At 42.3% G+C, this 26,105-nt stretch overlaps 1 protein-coding gene and 1 long non-coding RNA gene across 4 annotated transcripts in view; one reads left to right on the forward strand and one right to left on the reverse strand.

Moving 5' to 3' along the window:
- LOC130709273 (uncharacterized) overlaps positions 1-21,364 on the reverse strand; it is a 110,002-nt gene extending 88,638 nt beyond the window's left edge. The window contains exons 1-2 of the long non-coding RNA XR_009009793.1: positions 21,254-21,364; positions 17,363-17,431 (exon numbers count right to left, since the gene is read on the reverse strand). This is a non-coding gene — a long non-coding RNA (uncharacterized LOC130709273). The remainder of the gene's footprint in view (positions 1-17,362; positions 17,432-21,253) is intronic.
- A 264-nt stretch (positions 21,365-21,628) lies between these two features.
- The window catches only part of MDM1 (Mdm1 nuclear protein), a 29,364-nt gene continuing 24,887 nt past the window's right edge, over positions 21,629-26,105 (forward strand). For 2 of the 3 annotated variants that reach the window (XM_007195050.2, XM_007195051.2), the window contains exons 1-2: positions 21,629-21,761; positions 22,814-22,928. In XM_007195050.2, the coding sequence (XP_007195112.1) occupies positions 21,744-21,761; positions 22,814-22,928 (133 nt within the window). In that variant the 5' untranslated portion in view covers positions 21,629-21,743. Of the gene's footprint in view, positions 21,762-22,813; positions 22,929-25,833; positions 25,911-26,105 lie in introns of those variants that run through there. The other variant, XM_028162016.2, reaches the window with a different exon arrangement.

Here is a 26,105-nt window from a genome sequence, read left to right on the forward strand (position 1 = left end):
GGGATTGGGGCGCAGCTTGATATCAGAGCACATACCTCTGATCAATACTTCAAAGTCACATCTCATTTTTGACTAGCAATGGAGCATTCTTATTGATCAACCTTCCTATTTGCCAGATTTAGCTCCAAATGATGTTTGATTCTATCAACAAATGAAATCTGTCTTCAAAAAGAATGATGTTTTGTTAGCACTGTGGCTTTTCAAAAGATATGTATCAGTTGCTAAAATCAATTCAAAAAGAGGAACTCCAAAAATGGTTTGCATCATTAAAATGAGTGATCAGCTTCCTAAGTTTTCTACTTTGAATTGGGTAATACCCATTTGTGTGTATATACATGCGTGTTTGTTTTTTTAAAAAATCTGTCCTTATATTTATTGTCACATCTCATATATTTATTTAAATAACAGGGAATTTGGGGAGTTTCCTGTCAGAGTTTTATAATCAGAAAATACCAAACTGCTTGTATTTCTTCCACTTCATCATTGGGGCTTTATGATCCAGATAGTCCTAGGCAAATCTGCAAATTATGCAAAATGTGTCTTGCCGCAACCCCTTCTTTCAGCACTTCCCTTTAATTATTTCTTCATCTACCGTCTCCTCACTCAAAAATGCCAAGGATTCAGAGAGCCTCAGCAACCACGTGTAGAGCAAGTTCAAGGTCCCACCCTGTCCTATCCTTTCTGGGTGCTCCTTTCATGTGCTGCAAAATTATTCTTCTTTTTAGCTATCTGACCAAAATTCTATTCTGACAGGATAACCAATAGCATGTAATTTTTAGGAGAAAAGACAGCAGAGGAAAATGAATCCACAGCAAGGTGTGAATGACTGATAACTCTAGCTAAATATAGAGGTCCTGGCACTAGCACTGATATTCAGAAAGAGAAATTTATTAGGCCAAAAGGAGTATATTCATTTTGGGCTGAATACCATTCTTGTCCTTCCTCAACTGTAACAGATCCTACATGGGGACCTTTCTTGTCCTCCCTCAACTAAAGCTTATCTTACATCAATGGTTGGACATTAGTCTAAGACGACACTAGATACCTGCTTCCATTTCTGGAGTATTGTGGGAGCACTTACTTATTTTGGCTGGCAAAGGACGGGGAGGAGGAGGTGGGGGGAGGCAAGTCTTCCAAGGAGACCCTCAGGTGTGTCCATGAGAAATGCACTGAATTTATTATTCTGGAGAGGATTGTTTGTTGTGGTGGTAGTGTTGTTGTTTGTTTTTAATAGGAAGAAACTGAAAACCTTAAGTGGTCTTTACCTTGTTGCCTCTAACTATGCTTTTGACTTATAGGGTGTCTGTGGTTCCCTGACACACCAACTTTTCTGCCAGTTTCAAAGTGAAATAGTATTGGGGGCATGCCACCTAGTGGCGATAGCTTTTGGTTTATTGCTCATTGGAAGAAAGTAAACCAAGTCCTAGTAAATCAGTCTCCTAGGCTTGAAAGCCACACAGAGGCCATCTGGCTCGTCCTTTAGCTTTTATGTAAGCAGGCAAGTACATCACCTTTTCTGTGGACCCGAGACAGAAAAGACAGGCAGTTCAAAGCCGCTGGGGCTCAGAAGCCCACTGACTCCCAATTCCCTGGTGAAATTTGAACTTCAGCGGCCTGCCTGCCTGGGGACACAACCCTGTATCCCCACAGGCTTTCTGGCAGTCCCAGCAACAAATGCTTGGAAGACGACAAGGTTCTTTCTGGGTCCTGGCCTTGACTTACTGCCTGTCCTCTCTCTGACCTCATTCCTTCCCTCTCCCTCCACCCCTACCCCCCTTTCTCGGCTGCTGCTGGCTTGCTCCACATTCCCTGCTGCGTTTACTGCTTTTCTTCCATGGTCATGCTTTATGTCCCTAAGAATCACCATATAATTCTAAAAACTTGCCACAATTTCCTTTTTAAATTTCATTTTTACTTTTTCTCCCGAAAAGGAAAAGGATTTATTCTTAATGCGGAACACTTAGAAAATGGAGAAAATCACACACAGACACCACACCACCATCATCTAGAGATAATCATTGTTAACATTTTGGCAAAAATCCTTACTGCCCCTTTTTCCTTATTTGTGTGTGCCTGTAGTTTTTAAAAAACAAAGAACAAAAATGATATAAAATACTTCTCACTTAGTGATAGATCATGAGCATTTTCTCATGTCAAAAAATGTTCTTCGGGCTTCCCTGGTGGCGCAGTGGTTGAGAATCTGCCTGCCAATGCAGGGGACACGGGTTCGAGCCCTGGTCTGGGAAGATCCCACATGCTGTGGAGCAGCTGGGCCCGTGAGCCACAATTACTGAGCCTGTGCATCTGGAGCCTATGCTCCGCAACAAGAGAGGCCGCGATAGTGAGAGGCCCGCGCACCGCGATGAAGAGTGGCCCCCGCTTGCCACAACTGGAGAAAGCCCTCACACAGAAACGAAGACCCAACACAGCCATAAATAAATAAATAAATAAATAAATAAAATTTAAAAAAAAATGACAATGCTTTGCTTATAAAAAAAAAATGTTCTTCTATTACACGATTTTAGTAACTGCATCATAGGATACACCAGAAGGTACTTAATTACTGTTAAATTCCAGGAAAGTGAGAATGGTGGGGAATATTTTAAATTCATAGTCACATTCAGTTCATACTTTATTGCACATCTGTTGTGTGCTATGCTCCTGCACAAGGCAATTTTCATATTCATAATCACATTTAACCTTCACAGGGTCCCTATGACCACCTACGAAGCACGGCGATGCCATTTTGCAGAAGAGGAAATTGAAGGTCTGAGAAGTTAAGTAGCTTGCCCTCGATCACACAATCTGCAAGGGGGACACAGAGAAAGAAAACTTTGGTCCTTGGATCTACAGCCCCTCAGCCACTTCCTGAGGTCTTAGTAGATCCTAAGCATGAACATAGCTTCTCTGAGATTCTCTTTGTTCTCGTGATATGACTAGAGAGAACCCCCCACAAGGAGGCTAGCGTCAAAAGACCTTAGAGCCAAGGTGGGGAATGTGAAATAGGGTATGAGAAAGTGGAAGGAGAGCCACCTAGGAAAGGACTCCTGGGTTTTCATAGCCCCAAGAATAATAATTGCTAAGTGCTCTGTATACATTCTCCAGTTTTATTCTCACAAAACATACTAATATAATCTTATTTTAAGGTTAGAGCAGTAGTTGGTCCAAGGTCACCCTGCTGGTAGGTGGCAGAGGCAGAATTAGAACCCAGTTTGTCTGACTCCAAAGCCTTCTCAACTGCTATACAAACTTCCTCTCCATGTCAACTAGTTTTAAGAATTTTATAGTGATATGGTCACAGGTCTTATTACCCCTGGTTTTGAAGGTCTGTTTGAAGGGAGCTATGGGACAGATGAATGAAGAGGAAAAGAGTGAGACAGAAGACTAAAGTGAAACAAAGCCCAGAAAAAATATACAAAGCCTGAAAAAATGCCAGTTGCAATGAAAGTAACCTATGGGTAAGATGGACTGGTAATCTTCGACACAAAGTTTGGAAGGCAATGCTGACCCGCTGAAAAGGCTAAAATTTTGGCTTTCCTTGTTTTGTAAGCAAAGGCGAAACATGTGAATAGTAGTTAGAAATGGTTTTTCCTCCATACAATGCTAGTACATTTTTCAAAAATGATTAGCTCAAAATACTCATATTACTTATCATGAAACCAATGAAATAGTCTTTCATACTGATTATTTCACAAATTTATACTGTAGAATGAAAGATGAGCAGAAATACTACTTTTCAGGCATGGTGCCCATTTGGACTGCTCCTGTCTTGGTTTTTTAATCTCTGAAATAAAATGGATAATATTCTCTACTTCACAGGCATTGTGAAAATTAAAGAATAAATACTAAGAGCTTGGGGAGGGATTAAAGGGGTATGTTAGCATATGCTATCATTATATCCTCATTCCTATTCTGAAGTCATAATGCTCTGATGGTGACACCGTTAGTCATCACCATGGAAACCAATGATATATGCTATCTTTTGCTCTGGGGCCTCTCTCCATCCTCCAGGCAGTTGCAGAGACTGCCGCAAAAATAAGATTAACTCCCTCTTCTTACCGTTTTTAAGTTCTTTCACTGGTTTACAAATGCCTTCTCTACTAAACTTTTCCTTGAATGCATTCCTATACCTCCACCGCCATCCTTCTTCTCTTGATTATCCCCTACTCATTTCCATAGGCATGATTCTGGGCAGCATTTTTTTTTTCTATTCCTTTGTTCTCTTCTACCTTGTTCTTCTTTTCCTCCTTCTAGGTGGGAACAATCTTTGTTGATTCACCAAGTTGTTCCTTATCCCTCTTAATGTTTGCATGGAGAAGCCAAGCTTAATGTTATGAACTTTGTTATTGCAGCCAATTACTGCGATTTCAATGTCTGTGCGGTGTTTTGCTTTTCCCATCCTGCAAATAATCCCCTTTAAAACATTCTCTCACTTCGGTTTCTCATTCCCAGCAGGAGGCTAGCATCTAAGCGGCTGACATCTTGCTGCAGAGTGGCTACGAGTACGTGAAAAGCACTACAAAACTGCAGGAGCGGCTGGCTAAGCCTCTGACAGGGAGGAAGAACTGGGAGCTTGGCTGTAAAGTGGGTGCCCTGAGGACAAGTTTTCCTGTCTTTAAAATCTCTGTACCTGGCCTGGTTCTAACTCAAGTTCAGGCCCCAGTAAAAGCGGGCCTGTGTATCTCCTGAAGTTCTGGGCAGCGCCCAGTGCAGGGGGCCAGTGGGGGTTGTCGGGCAGGACTTGAGGTGCCATCCTTCCCTTAGCTTGCCAATCTGGGGCTGGAAGTGAAAGCCTTGAGTTGATGTCTATGTCTGGCTTAACTCCCAGTGCCCACATGCACCTTCTCCCTCTGCCTGCCAGATGATCTTCTCACTGCTGGTTCTCATCCCAAATGCCAAGCTGAAGGTAGAATAAGTCATTGCATTGCTCTGTCACACCCCAGCATTTGCAGGGGGCAGGTGACCAGAGGCAAGGCTGGCTGAAACCTCATTTAGTTCCTCTGGTTTTGCAGGCACAAAGGAACTAGAATGAGTTGAATCTAAAGTTAAACTAAACCAGAGGACAGAAAGCCATTTGCTTGGTGTCCTCTACGGTAATCTGCCCTTTTAGAATAAGAGACAAGTGGGCAGCAGTGGCCCTCATGGCTCACAGCGGGCCCCAGGACCTTCAGCGTTTCCTGCGTTTCCCTCCCATCTCCCTCATTGCAATGAACCCCGTAACACTCCATGCCAGGCATTGTATTAAGTGCTTTACATACATCACTTAACTGCATACTTACAATAATTACTATTATTATTACTTTTAATAAACACTATTATTATGTGTTATTATTTCATTTTTATAGATGATGAAACAGAGGTTCCCTAACCATTTGGTAACTCAGGGCTTGACACATATTGAGGGCTCAAGAATGTTTGTTATTTAACTGAAATCTGACCAGTTCTAAGGAGTTAGTCCCATCACGGTGGAAACCCTGGACTGGGATGAAGGCAAGTGTTTTCCTTAAGAGTATGGAGATATTGACTCATCACTAGTCTCCAGGAGTTTTCTGAGGGCTACTTTTCCTTGACCCTCTTATAGTCCTTGGCTGGGTCTGAAAATTAAACTGAGAAAGACAGATTTACATACCAAAAAAAGCATACAAATTTATTGAATATAAGTTTTATGTGATATGGGAAACTTCATAAGGAAATCAAGATCTGAAGAAACAGACCTATGTAATTTTATGCTAGGTTTGATGAAGAGTGGTCAATGTAGAAATATGATAGGTTAGGGAGTATGAAGCATGTATAGTAAACTGGGGCAAACTTAGCAAGTTCTGTTTGTTAGGATTCTTTAAGGGTCCGTTTGTCTTCGGAGGTAATGGTGTTCCTTTCCCCTGGGGTATAGGGAAGGTACCTCTCACATGAGGGTTTTATGACTTTTCTGGGGAGAAGGCTGTGGAGGGAGAAGGTCAGGGTGACCTTCCTCTTTCTGCTGTTTTCTCAAACTCCTTCAGCTGAAAATATTCAATATGCCAAGATGCCATATTTTGGGGTAGCAAGTTCCGAACCCCATCAGCGTCAGTCAGCCTTCTCTTTGCTGCTACTTGATTACAGAGTGGCTAGAAAAATCCCTTCCAATTACTTTGTAATGCTCAGATTTGTTAGGTTCTATTTCAGCACGCCACAATGCGTTGACAGGTGCAGCTTGTAAAGACATCTGTGTGGCCCAATATACTGGCTTCAATCAGGGAAGATGGTTTCTTCACTGCAGGGCATCCTCCAACCTTTAATATGCTAACATGCATTGAGTATCTCCTAAAGGGGGACATAAATGTTTCATCAACTCTAAGCAGCACTTTCCTCCCACATTTTGTCATCTCTGAAGCTAGGATGCTTCTTATGGACTGAGGCATCTTCCAGTGGCTGTTCGTCAAGCAGCAGTTGTGCAATGGTGGACACTGCGTGGGCACATATGAACTTGGTCAGAGCTGTTGTCGTCATATGTCAATTGAGTTAGGAACATTCTTAGAACAACATATGTGATGTTTAATTGCTCTTTAAAATGTCTTTATAAAGATGACACCATGATTTGGCGCTGGAATGAAAAGTTACTGTATATGCCAAGAGGTATGGAAACAGAGCAGTGGGCGTGTATGTATGATGTGACAGCAGCCAAAATTCATCATGCAGGGTTAACAGCCATGCCATATTTTCTTGCAAAACAATAACCAAGTGCTTGATAGAACTTAAGAAAGGACAATACCCAGTGGTTGAGGCTATATTGTGTTATTGAGGTAGGTGCAAAACGACTGCCCACCACAGGCCAGAGAGCAATGCAACAAAAAAACTCAGGAGAACTGCTAAATCCCTAGAAGAGCATCGTGTCCTAGTTTAATTGGCATTGCTTTTTCTTTCTTAGTGGTACGTAATCGATAGTTTATAGGTTTGATGAAATATGTTAGTGTAAAGCATTTCCAATCTTATTTGACCACAGACTCTTGTTTCCTCAGGAACATCTCTTGGAACTAGTGTTCTGTGGAATATAATTATGATGATACCTACCACTTATGATCGCCCAGTCACTTTAAATAATTCACCTATATTACTGAAATGAATCCTCACTACCATCTCATGAAGTAGGCACTATGATTATCTCCACATTGCAAATGAGGAAACCAGGGCATGTGGAGATTGAGAAACTTGCCTAAAATCACACAGCTGGTGTAGTAGAGCCAGGATTCAAACGCAGGCAGGTGGCCCCAGAGTGTGCGTACTTTACCACCACAGCAATGTAGTTGGGGAAACTCTGTTCTAGCCACAGACTGGAGGAGAGTGCAGCCAATCTGACCCATGGTTAAAAAATGAGTAAGTACCACAACTCCCACTGACTCTTAAAATATTCAGCAGGAACCTACAAGGGGAAAAAAAAGATTTCCCTGCTTTTTGTTGATACTGTGAATACGTTATTTACTTTTATATATACCTAGACAATCTGCATTCCCTCCAGGTTATGAAGATTAAGAAGAAAGTCACTTTCAGTGGAAGACTGAAGCATTACAAATGTAATCTGAATAAAATACCAGGAACAAACCAAATAAATATCAGCCCCAATTCAGGTCATACCTGAATGCTCTGAAAGGGTCCATTACCTTACAGGTTTGCTGCTCTAGTGCAGGGTAAGCTAGTGCTTTTTTTCACGGGGCGGGGGGGGTGGTGGTGGTGGTGGTGATTTATAGAAATAAGACCACTTTGTGCCACTCTTCCCATCTCTTTTGACTAGCTACTATTTGTGAGATAAATTTCAGTGAACCAGATGGACTTACTGATAGGTGTAACAATCTCCTATTAGCTCAGCCCCTAGGGAAGAGGCAGGTGACAGAATGATTTTGGCAGTGAAATGAAACTGAGAACAAAAGGTGGTGTCATTGCTTGGAGCAGTAATGCTCTTCAGGCCCCATCAGCTCAAGTTTCCCAGGCAGGTGACTGTGAGGACGATTCTGCATATTCCATCTCCCTAAGAGGTTTTGAACTCTGCAATGGGCTTTCTCCACATGTGGGTTGCTTCCTGAGATTAGTTTGGCCTTCCTGAGATCTGTCTGACCTTATAAAAGCTGCAAGTGAATACAACAACTAGTACTTATGGTAATTTAAGGAAATTATACTCTTCAGGAGACAAAATGCTGTCCAATTGCTCTTTATCTGTGCCAGCTGGGTAAGAAAGGAAGATGATTCATAGCCCAGTCCAGTGGGACCAGTGGAAGGCTTGATTACACCTTGGTTCCAGGCTGTCTTGTGCAGCAAATGCCTTGGCATTTGTGGGGTCCAGAAGGACTGTAATGATTAAACCTAGTCCAAGATTTAGCTTGGCATTGGCTTTTATGAGAGAGAACACACAGGTGTCAGACCAGTTGTGGACAGGATCTTTTCTGTACATCACCCAAGGAGGATGAAAGATATGGATTCCACTTTAATATGTGAATTGTAGCTGCAAAAGAAATCAGATGGAGATGGCTATCTTTATGGCAGCTGGCTAAATGGCAGCTGTCTAAAATAAGAACAAAGGAGACATTACAATTTCCAGGGTTAAGAGAAAGCTAACAAATGGAAAGTTCATTACAATAACTCATCATTGTGTAAAATAGCTGCTCCATACATATATTATGGTACAAACCAATTGGTAATAAAATTTTGACAGGGTTCATTACACTAAGTTTATAAGTCAAGCGTTTGGGCTTAAGCATTAGGGACACGCTTTGTTCCGGAAAGCTGCAAACTAGGACTTGATTAGAAAGTACTAGAAAGAGTCCAGCTGTTAGATATTACCATGTTTCCTTTGAACATACTATACAAGGCATGTATAGTTACAGAGAGAGTATCTGAAGAGATTAAAAACCATGGTTATATTAATGCACGCCTGTCTCAGGGGAACTGCATTCACTTTTCTGTCACAATGTATGCTTCCTGCAGCTTCTCTGCTTCATCTGGCAGGTTGCCTTTGGAATCTGTAATGCCTCAAGTCACTTTCAGCAGTGTTGGAGGATAGAAGCCATTAAGGCAGAATAGATGCTGGAGGCAAGACAGCAAATAATCCACTTGAACGCCAGTCAAGAATGCCTGTGGCAGCTCAAACCTCCTCACACGCAAATATTTTTCTGGAGGTAGGATGACATATAACTAACTACTGTTTCAAAGTGCTGTTAATTGTTTTTAGTAAAATGAAATCTGAAGTTTCCCACCTGTATGGAAATCATCTGGGGATGAGGTGGTATGAAATATTAATTATATTACAAGGTTTCTTAATTCTCATTTCATTTTTTAACTTACTACTGTAAGCAAAGATAACCATTTCAAGAACTTTTTAACCAGGTCTGCAAAACCTGTGTGGCAACCAGGGCAGATCCTCTGAAGGGCCAGCCTCTTACTGGGCAGAGTTTTCTGAGGTAACCGGCCACTGTTTTTCCTCCTCTAACAAAAAGCCAAGAGGTACAGATTCCTATTCAGGCCACAGAAAATGACTGATTTGTTCAACTCTTCAACTCACCACCTTAGCTGTGTGCTGGAGACAAGCTGCAGTCTTTCCTTCATACACAGGAGGTGATGAGTTGCGGGGAGGGGAAATCCCAGCTTTTGGGGATGGTGCTTTCAGTGTTAAGAGGGCAGGCTGTTTGGCCAGCCATGGAGGGACCACTTGGCCCTACTGCACTCTCTTCTGAAGAGTGAAGACCTAGAGTTCAGGTAGGTGTGGATGAGTTGTTATTTGCGGGGAATACTTAACTGGTTTTCAAACAGACACAAGTTAATACAGCCCTTCATCATTTGTATCTATCCAAACTGTTCCTTGTGGCAAGATAAAGAAGAGCGTATGTGACTTTCAGAGCATGCCACGGAACATGAGCCTCCTTCTAGGGCACGGCAACTGCCAATTTACACAGATGCTTATTTCATAACGACTGATGGTTTTGGTTGGGTGAGCTCTCAAAGCAATCCTAGTGACCTCACTTATAAAATGGGAGTGGGGAGGTGGAAGGTGGGATGAGATGTTTTTTCAGGTCATCTCTGTGATTCATTTAGAATCAGAGAAATAAAGAGAAGACAAATTGCATCTTTTTTTTTTTTTTAAAGTGATCCCTATTTATTACTTTCCCTTCACAACCCAGAAATGCAGTTATTATATTTTGTATAACTGAAGTGAGGATGAATCCTAGGATTTCTTTTCCTTGGGTATTCAATGTATTTTCTACAATATAGTCTTCCTAGATTATATTTTGCATTCTTTCACATACCTCCATATGTGAAGATTACTCTGGGTCAGCAATCAATCATGGGCAAGTTACTTAATCTCTCTGTGCCTCAGTTTCCTCGGTTGTAAAAAGGGGGTAATAATATTTCTACTTTATAAAATTATTGTGAAGATTAAACAAACGAATAAATGTAAAACTCCTTAGATGAGTACTTGGCATATAATGTGTATTATTATTACTATTATTTTATATTATCATCAAGGTTTTCTCAATCTTTACCATTTACTTATGTCTTCCCTATGTGTATGGTAGGGAAGAGGTGGAGCAGGAACACTGAAGTTTAGGAAACATTACAGCCTTCCAGGTTCTTATCTAATACACACAAAATATGACATATTTATATACTTCATACATGGAGTAATATGCTACAATATGTAATCCGAATCAAATGCTGGTTTCAGGTCCTGCAATAACACAAAGAATGAGATTAAATGGGTTTACGCTCTTCAGGGAGAGGGTTGAGTTTGGGCTGGGCTGAAGAACAGGTAGAACTGAGTTGGATGAAGTAAAGTGAGGAGGGCATTCCAGATGAGGACAACATGCAAGAAAGCAGAGGCCAGAAAGAGTGTGAGATGGTCTTGGGGCAGTGGGCAAAAGAGCTGGCAAAGCAGAAGAGTGGAAGGAAATAAGATTGTACAGAATGGAGCTTCATTCTGGAAGTTCTAGACAGTTCTCTCTACTTAGAGGACTCTCCACCTTACGGAAGTGGAAACAGAGGAGAACAGCAAGGTCCTGAGTGAAGGACAGAACAACAGACAGAGACTCTGAGAAGATTTCCAGGGCTCGGGGGTTGGGGCTGAGCCCGTGGAGACTACTGAGGAGGCGGCTGCCCTGGCTGTGGCAGTGCGAGGGGATGGGGGCCAGTCCGGGGCATGGCAGAGGGAGGGAGAGGAACGAAAAGGAGTAAGTGGCATTTTGAGGAAAAGTCAGGCAAGTTAGCAAGGCCTGTCTGTCACTGACTGGATAAAGGAAATTAAGTAGAGGGTAAGTCAAAGATTATTTCAAATGTTCAAATCAGTGGGTCTGAGAATTAGAGACCCCATAGAAAACTGGAGGAGAACTGATTAAAGGAGGAGAGAAGCAAATGAGGAGTCTGGTGTTGTATAAATATAGCTGGCAGTGACAGTATGACCTCCAATAATGATAGCTAATGCTTATTATTTACTATGTGCCAGGCACTATGTGTTTACACATATAAACTCATTTAATCCTCATGGAAACTGTTTGAGATAGTTATTCCCATTTTATGAAGGACAAGAGGTTAAACAGTTAATGCAGCTTATAGAGTTGACTGGGATTTAAACCCAAGCCATCTGATTCCAGTGCTTGTGCTAGACCACCACTGTGCTTAGTACTCTCAGGAAGTCCAAACTCTGACCGGAAGTGAAGACTGAAAACAACAGTTGGGAGTCATCAGCACAGAGGTGTTAACTGCAGTTATGGAAATGGATTAGCTTTCTGAAGAAGGCAGGCAGATAGGAGAGCAGATGGCCAAGAATGCATCCTGGGGGAGGCCCACCCTGAGAAGTCGAGCACGGGGAATGTGCAGAGCCCCAGTGAGGGCAAACAGACTGTACGGGGCCAAGGGTGGGAGCCAGGAGACCATACCAGTTCAGGCAAACATTATCGGTGGCTTAGAGTTAGTATAGTATCAGTGGAGATAGTGAGAAATGATCCGATTATTGATAAACCTTGAATACATATCGGACAAGACTTGCTGATGAATTGGATGCCAAATGTAAAAGAAACAGAAAAGTTAAGGATGAAGCCAAGGTTTTTAGCCTAAACAACTAAAAGGATGGAGGGGGAAACTCTTAGATGCAAGGGTGAGAAATTAGGGGTCATTTGGATTGACTAATATTAAGATGCCTTAAAGACATACAATTGGAGATATCACATGTATTTCTTTGCTAAATAAATTTAGTGGGGCGAAATTGCATGTTCAAGTTCATTCTCATCAATGCAATATATCTATCTCAAGGGCCAGACTAGTGACCAGATTTTAAGGACCATTTCCAACCCTGAGACTTGACAATCCAATAGTCCTCTCTTCACAACTAAAGTAAAAGCTATTGATTCTCTCCTTTTAAAATTCCTACAGGATCTTTCCTTCCCCATATGTATTCCCTTCCTTTGCCACATTGCATATACCATTTACACTTCCTATACCACTTACAGTGGCTCTGTTTTCCTGACAGAACCATTCTGATATAGTATATACAGTCCTAAGAGATGTAGCAAGCACTCAATAAATATTAGACAATAATAACACTAATCAGAAAAGGTATTGTTCATAATAAACTTGAGACTAACAGATTAATGATGTTAGAAATGGGTGGGACTTCCCTGGTGGCGCAGTGGTTAAGAATCCACCTGCCAATGCAGGGGACATGGGTTTGAGCCCTGGTCCAGGAAGATTCCACATGCCGCAGAACAACTAAGCCTGTGTGCCATGACTACTGAGCCTGCACTCTAGAGCCTGCAAGCCACAACTACTGATCCCGCGAGCCACAACTACTGAAGCCCGCGCACCTAGAGCCTGTGCTCCGCAACAAGAGAAGCCACTGCAATGAGAAGCCCACGCACCACAATGAAGAGTAGCCCCCACTTGCTGCAACTAGAGAAGCCCGCGTGCAGCAACAAAGACGCAACACAGCCAAAAATAATAAATAAATAAATTAATTAATTAAAAGAAAAAAAAAGAAATGGGTGAAGGGGGGCAAAGGTACAAACTTCCAGTTATAAAATAAGTAAGTCATGGGGATGTAATGTACAGTATGACAACTATAATTGATAATACTATATTGCAATTTGAAAGCTGATAAGAGATCTTAAAAGTCCTCATCAAAAGAAAATAATTTTTGTAAGTATGTATGGGAATAGATGTTAACTTATTGTGGTGATTGTCTTGCAGTATATACAAATATCAAATCACTATGTTGTGCACTTGAAACTAATATAATGTTATATGTCAATTATACCTCAATAAGAAAAGAAAAAAGATTGTTAAACCACGTGAGTTCCACTGTTTAGGAACAGCAAATATGAGGAGTCGTATAAAAGGAGACCATTCTTAATACCTAATAACAAGAACTGCTCAGGCTTCTATTAACACTTTTCAATTCACAAAGTGTTTGCACATACCTTACTGCATTTGGCTAAGATGAAACACATATTGGAAACGGACACTTACTTTCTTAACAATAAAAGCCCATGATCAAGAGAACAGCACAACTATAATAAAAAAGTGGCTTATATTGTAAAAAGAACATTTGTTTGAAACATGGATTTGTTCCACAGAGTTTTCTCTCATCAGAAGAGAATGAAGCTGCCCTCTGGCTCATGTGTTCTCTCATGCTATGGTGTGAGCCTTGGATCACAAGGAAGTAGTAACAAACCCTAATGACCATCCGTATTTCAATAATTGCAGAGTTTTGCTTTCCAATTAATTTATTGAGCACACACTTTATGACATGTATGGTAGTAGCCAATTTATAAATGACTTTAATTGGAATTAATTTTAGGGAGCCAGTATTTTTTCTCTTTTTGGCTCACCAGTATTGATAATTTTCCTTAATACTGTGTTTTAGACACCTATAGGTAGAAAGACAAGTTCTGGGCCCAGATCCTCAGGTCCAGTTTCTGTTTTCCTTGCTCCCTTCTAGAGCAGGGGTTCCTGTGCTCCTCTCAGCTCCGATTCCCATCCTTCTTTTGCCTTTTGTCCAATTCCCATCAGCAGGATGTCCTGCTGGCCCTTGGATCCAGCTTTCCTAATTGTTTGCTTGGCAACAACTCTACCAGAATCTTTGGAAATACAAGGCTATGGATGGTCTTCTGCAGAGGCCCATTATAACACCATGCCACACGGTAATGTTGAGGAGATCAGCAGAGGGAATGAAAGGGCACAGCGAAATTCAGGCCTAGTGCCTGAAATGTAGGGTACTCGTGCTGACAGGTACCCATCTTCACTCCTGAAGGTTTGGGGACTAAGACTCTAATAGTTGCACTGAGACTAGCTCCCAATGGGAACAGAGGTTTTTTGGTCTATGGCTTCAAATATATGCTATGAGTTGGGAACACTGACTGCGTAGTAGGAAGATGCTTACAATGATGCGTTGTCCAAATCCTGCTGCTACTGGCTGTGCTCTCTGCTATCATCCCCCTTAGGCATCACCTTTACTGCAGACAGCCACCTTGCCCAAGGCCATGCCCTTCCTAGGGAAGCCTATTATGGCCCAACGCAGGAAAACTCTGACAGGCCATGTTAATTCTAGACTCCCCAGGAGGTTGCCTGAGGCTGTGGTCAGGCCTGCCTTGCAACTTGACTTCTGCTCACTCCTGCTCCCTTGCTCTCCCCCCACAGGTATGGACCCCCAGGGCCCTCACTAATAAACATTCAGCACGTGCAACTACATCCCGGAGTCTGCTTCCCAGAGAACCCAGTCTGCCACAGACTGCTCTCCATATGGCCAGTATGTGTTGCTATCTCTATTTTGCCATTGTTGCCTCTGCCTTTCTCTTTGACCTTACAAGTTTGTACCTGTTTTCCTCATTTATTGTCATTTTTTAGAGTTTTAAGAGGGACTGGAGATAAATGAGAGTGTCTAACCCACCACTGTGCAAGTCAGAGTTAAACTGCAGAGAACATAATTTACTCTAGCAATTCAAAACAGAAAGGGTGTTTTCAGAGTATTCAGTGTTGAGGCAGATTTATTGCAATAATGGCCCCAATTTTTCATTCCTCTTTTACCATGTGACTTTGTAACTCCTCACATCAAGGGATTGAGTCTATTTCCTTACCCCTTGACTCTTGCTTTGGCCTATGGAATGTGGTAGAAATGGTGTGCTGTTTCTAAACCTAATCCCCAAGAGGCCTTGCACACCTTGCTCTTCCTCTTGGAACTCTCTCCCGGCTAGCTTGCTGGAAGATGAGGGCCCACATGGAACACGGATGAGTTGCCCTAGCTGAGGCCATCTGAGACCAGTCAGCCTCTAGTTAACCCATCAGCTGACCACAAATACATGCGCAAGCTCAGTCAGATCAGCCAAACTCAACCTGGACCAGTAGAACTGGCCAGCTGACCAAGAGATTCATGCAATAATAATGGTTACTGTTTTAAGCTGCTGCATTTAGGAATGTTTGTTATAGAGCATTATTGTGGCAATAGATGATTGATACGAGTAGCTTACAGAACCACTGGGAAGTCTGAAGAAGTAGACTCTGGGGCCATGTCACATGACAGAGTCACTTAAGTCATGAAGTTGTAAAACCAGGAAACTCCCTGCTAAGTTGACAAGCCACTGTTACAAGCTCTGGTTCCAGAACCCTGTCACTTCTCCTGTAATTAGGAAGCTGCTAACTCAGAACCAGGCTGCTGCTGTTATTGCCATGATTTATACCATCATGGTAGATGCCTGTGCTTTGCCTTTCTTCTGTCTAATTCATTTTCTTCCATCTAATTCATTTTATGTAAGTGTTTCTTGTCATCAGAATGTAGGTTACACCTGAACTTCAGCTGCAAAGGCATCTAGGGTCAAAGGGATTTTTAGCTTCCTAGCTTCTGCAGGACATGAGGAGGTTGGAATGGATTTGGAATGAGTCAGCCTCAGTATCTGCCACAGCTATGATTAACTAAAACGGGCATTATTCCTAAAACTTATTTCATAGGTATATGCTCAATGATACTGAAAAGAACTTCTTTAAATTCATACATTCAGTGTATTTCACAATTGGGCATATCACTCTCTACACTGTCAAACATCATTAATTCAATTAACAGAAGTTGAGAGTAAAGGATGAACAACGTAGTACTAAGATTTTATGAACTCATTGCTTCAGCAAAACTCAAATAAAAATTTCTTAAGGGAACCAACAATTATAAGTCACTAAGGAGAGGAAAACTGATTTATGTTCTGAAAAATTCTTGGTCCCTTATGATATTTGATATAGCAATGCTAATGGAAAAAACAGTGATTTCAGAAGGAATAATAAGAGCTATATGGTCTTGATCCACAGTTATTAAGGTGTATATACACAACTATGTGATAAAAGAACATTTCGAAATTTATTTTGGCATAGAGTAGATATTTACAAGGTTCTTAGGAAGGCAGGTGGGTAGCGTCCTCTGATCTGACCTTAAGACATGACAGCTGGTTTTAAGTGGTCAGAGAATTAAAGCTTCCAAATCTGCCGAGTTAGCAACTCTAGAAAAATCTGTAGGGATGGTGATTTAAGATGATGAATATTCAGTGAAGAAAAGGGAAGGTAATTCTTAGATAATAGAATCTTCAACAGTGAAGGCCTTAAAATGAAAGGAATCTTGTGCCCCCAATTTTGTTCTGTGTCTTGTTCCGTGGAGGCACAACATTATTACGGTATGTAAGGCTTGCAGTGGTTTATGCCTTACTGAGAATTACTTTACTCACTATAGCCTTGTATGGCAAGGAGTCCCGCAGCCTCACACATACACAAAAGTCTGTGTTGTCAGGAGAAGCTGGAGTCCCTCCAAAACGTGCCCCACTGATTCAAAAGCCAGACACTTCTTTGTCAACAAAGGCATGGGGGCTAAAAGTCTGGAGGGCAAACTGCACTTGGCTCATTGGTAAGTCTTAATCACAGACCCTGTTTATTTGTTTCTTACTGACATTAATGTGAAATACCAGCAATTTTGCTTCCAAGACAGAATCCATTGACTTAATTTTTTCACTTTTTTTTTTTCAGTTGTGCAATCAGAAATTCATTCATATGAGGAAAAGGCAGTTATTACCTATGGAAAAACGCCAAAGAAAGCAGTGGTCAGACTGATTGCTTTTTGGCAAAGGCTGAACTCAAGATTTACCAAGGGAAGCCCATGTAAGTGTGACCTGAGGGGAAGTTACAAGTGCCAGAGCATTGCTGAGCCTGGAAACTGGAATTTCAGTTACCTTGTAAGGTATTTCAGAGTAAATTATACACATGCAAATGCAAGGATGACGTATCACCATGTTGCTAAAACGGTGATTTCTAAAACAGCTTTACTCTTATTTCTGAAGCAGTAAGGGAAAAAAAGAGAGACAACAGACAGCAAGTAATTTACCTTTTGGGGAAAGAATCTTGAGCCAGTGTTAGTTAAAATCTTCCGGATCTCTGGCCTGGATTCAGCTACCTGGGGGCATAACAAAAGAGAAAGTGAAAAGTCACCTAGGTCAGGTGTTTCCCAGGATGGAATTTAAAAGCAGCTGCCTTATCCTGTCTGCTCTTTAGTCCCCAGGCTTAGATCAAACTTGCTGGCTCTAGATTTAAAAGCATCTTCAGAATACCAGGGTGCTCACATTTAGCCCCCTCTTTGCTTCCTTCTCTCTATCATTTCCTGTGTTCTTTGTGTACGCGTCTGTTCCCTCATTTGATTGCAATCACATTTGAAGGCAGAGGCTGTGTCTTACTCACTGTATCTTCTTTCTTCAACTCCGTTATCTGTATAAGTGTTTTGCTTATAGATAACATATTTTTGTTTGTTAAACAAAAATATAGTTACAGGCAAATGCAAATTCTCCAATCTTTCAATTCTTACTGAGAAAATGATGGGAGATTGTTAGATTTGTGAAGTGATCGACTTCCTGTTTTTAATAGAGTGAGTAGTATATTTACACTTCAAGTACAAATAAAAGTTGCTTTAAACGATTTTGATATGTTTTTGTCTCTAAAAGAAGCAACAGCCCTATTGGGATACATATAAATCTAAGTGACTCTAGAAAGGGTCAATGGAAAGCGTTATTTTAAATAGGAGGTCAGCCTTAATGATAACTATCAATACCACAAATTTTCCATGTATTAGAAACTATGAATAAAATGCTCATCTTCATAGCTGCTGCTAATGTAGTTAGACTCATGAGGGAAAAACTGTCTGTGAATGATGCCATCATGACATCATTTTTCTTTTTTTTGTCTTTCTTTTATCCCAGCTGACGGTATACTACACAAGCTCTTCTACAACTTGCCTTTTTTTTTGGCAGGTGGAGAGGGGGGAATCATTCCACGTTAGCTCAAGAAAATGCTTCTTTCTTTTTAAGGGTTGCATGGGGGCGTTCAAGTTAATAAGCTATTGTCTCAATTCTAATCTCACCCTTTGGAATCTGCAGACCCCTTGGATCCTGCTAGCTCCCTGTTAGGTGTGCTAAGACAGACACTAGAGACAGGAATGCTCTCTTTTACTAGCTTTTCCTCTCTGCAGCCCCTTAACGATGACCTTTACCTCCATGGTGCCAGCTGGTTGCAGTCTCCTCATTCCCTTCCCTTCCGCCTCCCTTTTCTTTTTTTTGGGGCAGCCTCATTTTGTCCCCTCAGAGGCACCAGCACCACTAGGCAGTGACTCCTTCTCAGAGGTCTGACCAACTCCCATGAGGTGTCTCCAGCCAGCCTGGAGCTGTGCTCGAGTAACCTCAACATGTTCCCTCTGTTCTTCCAGACCCAGGGTACGAGCCGCTTCTTGGAATTACTATGCTCTCTTTCTCCATTTAGCTTTTTAAAGTTCTCCAACAGCTAACCAATAGCTCATATTAAGTTTTCTCCGTTGAAATGCTTCTGGTAGTTTCTGTTTTCCCTACCGCACCCTGACGGATATAGTGTGTACTTGACATCTGCTGGGTCAGAAAGCCCGAAGGAACAGAGCAGCCTGCACTGCCGTCTGGACCTGCTGCACCGCCTGTTCCTGCTCTGGTCCCTGGAGGAACCATCATGTATTTAACTAGTACCCTGCAGATGGACACTTAAGTTGCTTCCAACTTTTGTTACTATAAACAATGCAGTCAACAACATTAAATGAATTGGCTTTTCACATATGGGCATGTGTATCTGTAAGATAACTTACAAAAGTGGAATTGCTGGGTGAAAAGCACTGCCAAATTGCCTTTTATAGAGGTTGGATCAGTTTAGTCTCTCACAGGCAATAAACAGAAATCTATTTGCATGAGAAACAGAGAAATCAAGAAAGGGAAGAGGGAGCCAGTTGTGACACCCTCATCTCACGGAATTTGATCCATCATTTGAGGAATTACTTTCTGGCCTAGACCCAGTGGACTTCACTTTGAGTCCTTTGGAGAGAAGGAAGGCTAAAATACAAGTGGAAAAGCTCTGTAAGACACTTTGGTACTCATTCGATAGAGGGTAACACAAAATATGTACGGAGGTGCTTTGCCACAGATTCCCGCCAGGGTTGAGCAGCCCGAGGATGTTCCATGCTGCGCCCATGGTAACTCAGGCCACAGTAAATGTTGGTGGCCAGCAAGAAGAGTGACACCTAGAGATGTGTGGCTATTGGCAGAAGTGGCAGTGCTGCTGGGCAAACTATATGTGGTAGCTGTAAGCACGTGTGAGACACTTCCTAGGGACTCTCCAGAACACTTGGGTGGAAATTTGTGGGGTACCGGGTCTGCTGCCTACAGTAGTGGAGAGAGTTAGGAGCTGGTAAAACACAGGCCACAAAACTCTCCTTCACCAACCTTGTCGCTTTTTTCATTTCTACATCTTTGGCTCATAAACTGAAGTAGGCTTTTCTTAAAAATAACAAAGTAAACTATTCTTCTTCCTTGAGTCCTTATAACACATCTCAGCAAACTCAGGTTGTGACTAAGTCATTTTTTACCATCTGCTGTTTGGTTTTCTTGTCACTTGTTCCCTGCTCAGCAGAGCTCGACTATAGTTATCACTGCCCTTGTTTGGCAGACAGGCTACATTCCACATACTTACTTTTACTGATTTCACCTTAGCATTATGTGGTAACAAAGCTTTGTGTACAACCAGATCTGTGTCTTTCCTATCCTGTAAGATCTGGGCTGCTTTCCTGCAGAGGAGTTTTGTTTTATGTTCCACTGTGTCTTGTTTGTGCCATTCTTAATTTACATGACAGAGATGCTGTCATCACCAATTAACATTTATCAAGGGCCCTCTGGATGCATGGCTGCATAGGGACTAATTTAATATTCTCTTTGTTTCATATATCAGGTGGCTCCTTCAAATGAAATTTTAAGTATCTCAGTGATGATGAAGAAGAACAGAGACATCAATTAGGATTCAGAAGACAAGCCTCTGCAGAAAGGATTAAAATTAATATTTGAAAGTTTAAAAGAGGGTATCCTTTTCTTTAGTCAACAAATGACAAAAGTAAAATGAAACTGCATTCATTGTTCTGGAAAAAGCCTGGCAGCATTCCATTCAGACATCTGCCCTTTGATTGTCCCATTTTCCTCTTTACTTATTTCAGTTCTTCTAAACTTCAAGGCTAAGTCTGAATATTTCTTCCTGAGGCTTTTTCTAAACATCTCTGCCCTTGGGGATGACTCCTTCCTCCAATTCGTATATCATTTATATACAAATATAAATATAATTTCTCATTTATATACGAATATAAATATAATTTCTCATTTGGAAATTCAGCACATGATACATTGTACAATAGTACTGAATAAATATATGTTCATTCTCCCCAAGCATATTAGAGAACTATCTGGACAATTTATGACTTTTCCATCGCCAGGGTCACAGTGTTCTGTCAACGGTAGGATCTCAAGAAATACTGATGATGGCAAAAATCTGTAAAAATCAAGTGGAATTTTATTTTTTAAAAAGGGTGAGAGGAGAGACAAGGCTGAAGCTTTGGAAGCTGAGACTCACAAGCATCATTAACGAATGTTTCCTAATCTAGGAGCTACATGTACATCTTTTTGGGCGGAGGCGGGGGAGGGGGGGTTTGTGGAAGGCAAGAACATCACTGGGAAGTCAGCAGTTTGTCTTTCAAGATTCAGTAAAAAAAAGTTTTTTGGCCTGCCTAAGCCATATTTATTTCCTGGCCTCTCCCTTTTGACGTGACAGTGAATAATGTAGCACGGTTGTCGGTGGCAGGAATTGATATTCGAAAGAACAGACCTGAATATTTTCATTTCATACAAAGAAACATTCCGTTCTGTCATACATGTTGGAACTAAAAACACACCTTCCTGTTTTATGACGTCAAGAACCTGGTTCCAGCGAGGCCGGCGACTCACGAATCCCAGCGGCACGCAAACCCATTGTTGCGCAGGATCCGACAAAGCAGACACCGTCGAGCTCTCCTCAGGACGAAGCTCCCGCGGGGCCCCGCCCACTCCGGGCCCGGGAGCCTCATTGGCCGGCCTTCCGCCCGCCATCTCTCTCAATCCCCGGGATTTGGCTGGGGAGGCGGGCGTTCTCCTTTCCAGCACTGATTGGTCGAATCTTAACGACGGTGCGGGCCTCTCCGAGTCTCTATTGGTTTTTAGGCTTCAGAATGGGCGGGGAAAGGCAGAGCGACACGGCTCAAGGAGGCAAGCGCGGAGTGCGCCGGCGCGTAGTCGGGGACGCCGGGCCGAGGCTTTTGCTAGGGAACCTCCTGTTGTCGCCCCGCCCCCTCCGGGCTTTTTGTCCCGTTAACTGTCGGAGTGGCTGGGGCTCCAGCGCCGGGCGACATGCCGGTGCGCTTCAAGGTGAGGCCGGGGTCCCCGGGGGCCGAAGCCTGATGGGGGGAGCTCGGACAAGGCGGGTGCAGGGCGCCGGAGCCTCACTGGCTTTCTGGGCCGCGCCCCTCGGCCCTGCTGAGCCTGTCAGCTCCCGATCCTGCCTGTCACCATCCTAGAGGATGCTGCTCTTTTTCTCTTACCTAGCCCCCTCTCCGCTCACACTCACTTCCGAGTTGCCGAGTGGAATAGTTAGATGGTTTGAGGTGGATTTATTTGTGGGGGGGGGGGCGGGGAGAGCTCAGAGGCGTGTAGATGGAGGGCACTTTATAATGGGAACTACGGCGGCTTCAGATTGGGACACCTGTGGACCCCATCACAGCTTAGCATTTAACACCCCTTCCCTTTAAAACTTTAAAGTGTGTTATGTCTTTTAAAGGCTTGAGAAATGGGACCCTGACAAGATAAAGACAGGGTATAAGAAATACACATTCTTCATAATTGTGCATTTGTTTAAGGTTTGTTAATAGTTCCAGGTAGCTGGTAGCTGTCATGGTCAAGCACCCTTCAACATAACAGTTGACCACAGTGTTCCACAAGCCCTGACTGTCTTCTTTTATCTTGAGGGTTTGCATCCAGAATGGGAGGGAATTTGTCTGTTCTTGGTTGACTTTACAAAACTTCAAAAGGGATTAGGCATACTATATTATATTGTGTACTTGGTGAGAACTTCGTTAGTTAAGATAATTATAGTGATGAGGATTTAGATTGCCACCCATTATCAGACAAGGCCTCAGGCTTTGGAATCAGACAACCAGCAAAAGGGTAGCCGCTCTGAGCCTCAGAATCCTTGTAACATCTGTCTCAAGTGGTTGTGAGGATTAAAGGATATAACACTATGAACTGGTGAGCACAGGGCTGGGTCAATGTTGGGAGCTATTATTAAGGACCTCTTCTATGTTTAATTATCAGTCTTAAGTCTTTCAACTCTTTTTAGAGGTTCAGAAATGATTTTTACTGATGTCTACTTTAAAACAACTTTCATTAATTACATTTTACTCAAATTGTACTTTGCATTACAGGGGTTGAGTGAATACCAGAGAAACTTTCTGTGGAAAAAGTCATATTTGTCAGAGTCCTGTAATTCCTCAGTGGGGAGAAGGTACCCATGGGCTGGACTTAGATCAGATCAATTAGGTAAGTTGCACAGCTAGTAGTCATTATAACTTGAATAAACCTCGGGGTTAAGTTTGCAAAATGATTTATTAAAAATTTGTGAAGCATTGTTCAGTTGGCCTGGTTGACTTACTTGTTTGTTTAACAAATATTTATTGAGGGTTTACTGTAGGCCATGACTATTCCCCTCTTTTAGGGATATAACTTTGAACCAGACAAAGACCCTTAACTGTGGGGAAAACAGTAAACAAGTAACTCAATAAATAAACCAGGGGATTTCAGGTTGTTATATAAAATTGTAGGCTGGCGTGATAGATAACTGGAAGGAGGGTTGGGTTGGAGGGAATACACTTTAGAATCAGTGGTCAGGAAAGGCTTATTTGAAGTGATATTGGAGCTGAGACATGAAAGCTGAGAGTGGACAAGCGTGGGGAGGGGTACTCCCAAGGTCTTGAGGAATGGAAGCTTAGATAGATTAAGCAGTTTGCCCAAGGTTCACAGCTCATAAGTGACAGAACCATGATTTGAAATCAAGTCTGTGTTGTTCAAAGCCTGTGCGTTCAGAGGCCATGTTCTTGTCATCACACATGCTTCCTCCCTGTATCTCAGGGAAGTTAGAACCCTCGGCCAAGGTTTCCCAGAGTGTGGTAGAGGGGGAAAGAGATAGACTGATTCCATTCAACCTGCTTGCTTAATTCTCCCTCACTAGAACATAAGATCTCTGAGAGCAGGGCTCTGTCTGTCTGTCTTCACCACCTTGTTCCTGCCTAGTACATGGCACAGGGCCTTGGCATACTCTGGAGTTTATTAAACTTCATTTTTGAATGAATGAATAAACCTGGGTTTGGATCCACATTTGCTGTGTGACTTCGGGCAAATTGGGCCTGTTTCACCAAGTGGGACTTGGGAAACCCATTGCACAGGATTCCTAGGAGGGATGACGTGAGATGTTCCTGTTAAGGGCTAGGTGCATATATACAGATGAGTGCTTGGTGCCCAACCTGTGACATGTGTGAGAGTGCCAGATGTGTAGTATAGAAGTTCCTCCAATCTTAGATGTTTGAAGCCAGGAAAAGAAAGACTTAAACGTGGGGTGGCAAGCCTGGGAAATTAGTAAGATGAGAGTGTTTCCAGGATTAGGATTGGAGAACAAAGGGAAGAGTGCACGAGAGTGGGTGGTTCTTTTAGGATTCCTCTGAATTGTCAGGATCCTTTGCCCAGAGCCTGACTTCAAAGACTGGGTGTCACTGCATCTTGGGCAGGGTGGTGCTCATAATCCTCTCCGAATGACCAGAAATTCCACAGATTCGAGGCTCCATTAGATTAAGAATCCCAACATAAATCTCTCAAAATGTAGCTAGCCCACTGAGGGCCTTGAGGGATATTATGACACGGGGCATTGGTTAACCACATAGTTGCCCCCATGTAACATTTTAGCTTAGATCAGCTACATATGAGGGTAGGGGTGATGAAATGAGACCACGGGAGCAGAACGACTTCGGAGTATGGTACCTTGTGAGGAAGGAACGGTCTAGGGGGAGGCCTGTTAACAGGGAGGTAAGGGGGAGGGGCAGAGTGAGAAGTCCATGTCGCTCAGAAAGGGAGGTGGGGGCCAGGAAAGAACAGCAGCGGTGTTACCGAAGGCTGGCTGGGCGTTCTGTGCTTATTTTTCCTCATAGTGTATTTTCCACGGTGCTAGGAGACAAGGGTGGACCACTGGAGAATCCTCCCTTTTCATTTTGCTCTTCTTCCACCAGCCCTGCTCTGTGTTAAAGAGAGAAGTCTAGGGTAGTGGTCTTCAAGCTTTTGTGCTTTCATACCCGCTAAAAGAATTTAGAAAGTCTTATCTCTCTTCACATTTTAAAGTTGATATTTAATTTCTTTTTTATCAAAAGTGTAATGAATAGTTTCAACAGATATGATTTCTAGCATATTGAATATTGTGTATATGTTTTACATGTCTTTTCTTAAAATTTTGGAGCTAGCAATTGAGCTAAATTTATGGTAAATGTTCATCATTTAATTGGTAAAGTCAGTCCTCACTAGAAAACTAATCATGTAAATTAGAATTATTTTCTGTGAGAAAAAAGTCTGACTTTATTTTTTGGTCCACATAAATGCGTTAATATGCATATATGCATTTCACATAATGACTGTCTTACACCTGAATTTTAATTCTAAGATAGGTAGATAGAAAAGATGTTGTGCTGGATAAAATAAGGCACTGTTCTTTTGTTATTTCTAATCTCTGCCTTTGTTGCTTTGCTGTCAAATACTCTTCCTCAGGAGTTGTGCTTGCTTGAATTGTTCCTTTGTTTGTCCTCCCCACCTATGACAATTTTTTTATTCCATAGGGTGGTTGAGAGGCGTGTCTTTCTTGTATGAAGTGGGAAGAGGGTGATTATGAAGGGAGTGGTGAGAAAGGAAACTACAGATGGCAGATGCAGCCCTTAGGCTGTCAGGAAGTAACACATATGGAAGTTAGGATCTGGAAAGTGATTCCCTTAAGCTGCCCATTTCTGCTCCCGCCCCCCACAGAATGTCTTTCTGTGCCTCCAGATATATATGCACCCAGTTTGAAGACCACGGTCTAGGGGAGACTTGTAAGGATGAGAACCCTGGGTTTGATGGCCAGAACATCCATGATAGAGGCTAAAGGGCTCTGGTTTTACCTAATGCCAGGTTGTCTGTCTACCTTCCCTTCTCTTCCAGTCTTAATCTTTCTTCTCCACCCCACCCTGTACTGTCTTCTTTCTTTTTAAAGAATGGCTCCAAACTAGGGCAGTATCTCAGTGACTGTCATTCCACAGAGCTCCTCTTACCTGGGTAGAAGGTTAAGTTTTTTGGACATTTGCTTGCCAGACAGAAATATAGAGAAATAGTATCTTCGCTCTTGTCAAAAGGGTTCATTCTCTTTACTTCTCAGGAACTCAAGGCAAATGTAGAACTAAGATCCAGCATAATGACATCTCACCCCTTCTCATCTTGGTCTGCTGTACATAAGAGAAGCTTTGTGAAAAGTTCCAAATTTTGACAGCACCAGGGCCCATTGTTCTGTAAAGTAGCACAGGAAAGTAATTAGAAACGGAGGCAGCACATTCCACCTGGCTTGCCAGCTCCATCACGTTGCGATTCTAGCCACTTGTGTTAGGATAACTCGAACATTGTGACCCCAATTTAAAAATTATGGTCAAACTT

This window comes from Balaenoptera acutorostrata, chromosome 11 (assembly GCF_949987535.1).
Source record: "Balaenoptera acutorostrata chromosome 11, mBalAcu1.1, whole genome shotgun sequence".
In the NCBI taxonomy this organism is placed as follows: Eukaryota; Metazoa; Chordata; class Mammalia; order Artiodactyla; family Balaenopteridae; genus Balaenoptera; species Balaenoptera acutorostrata.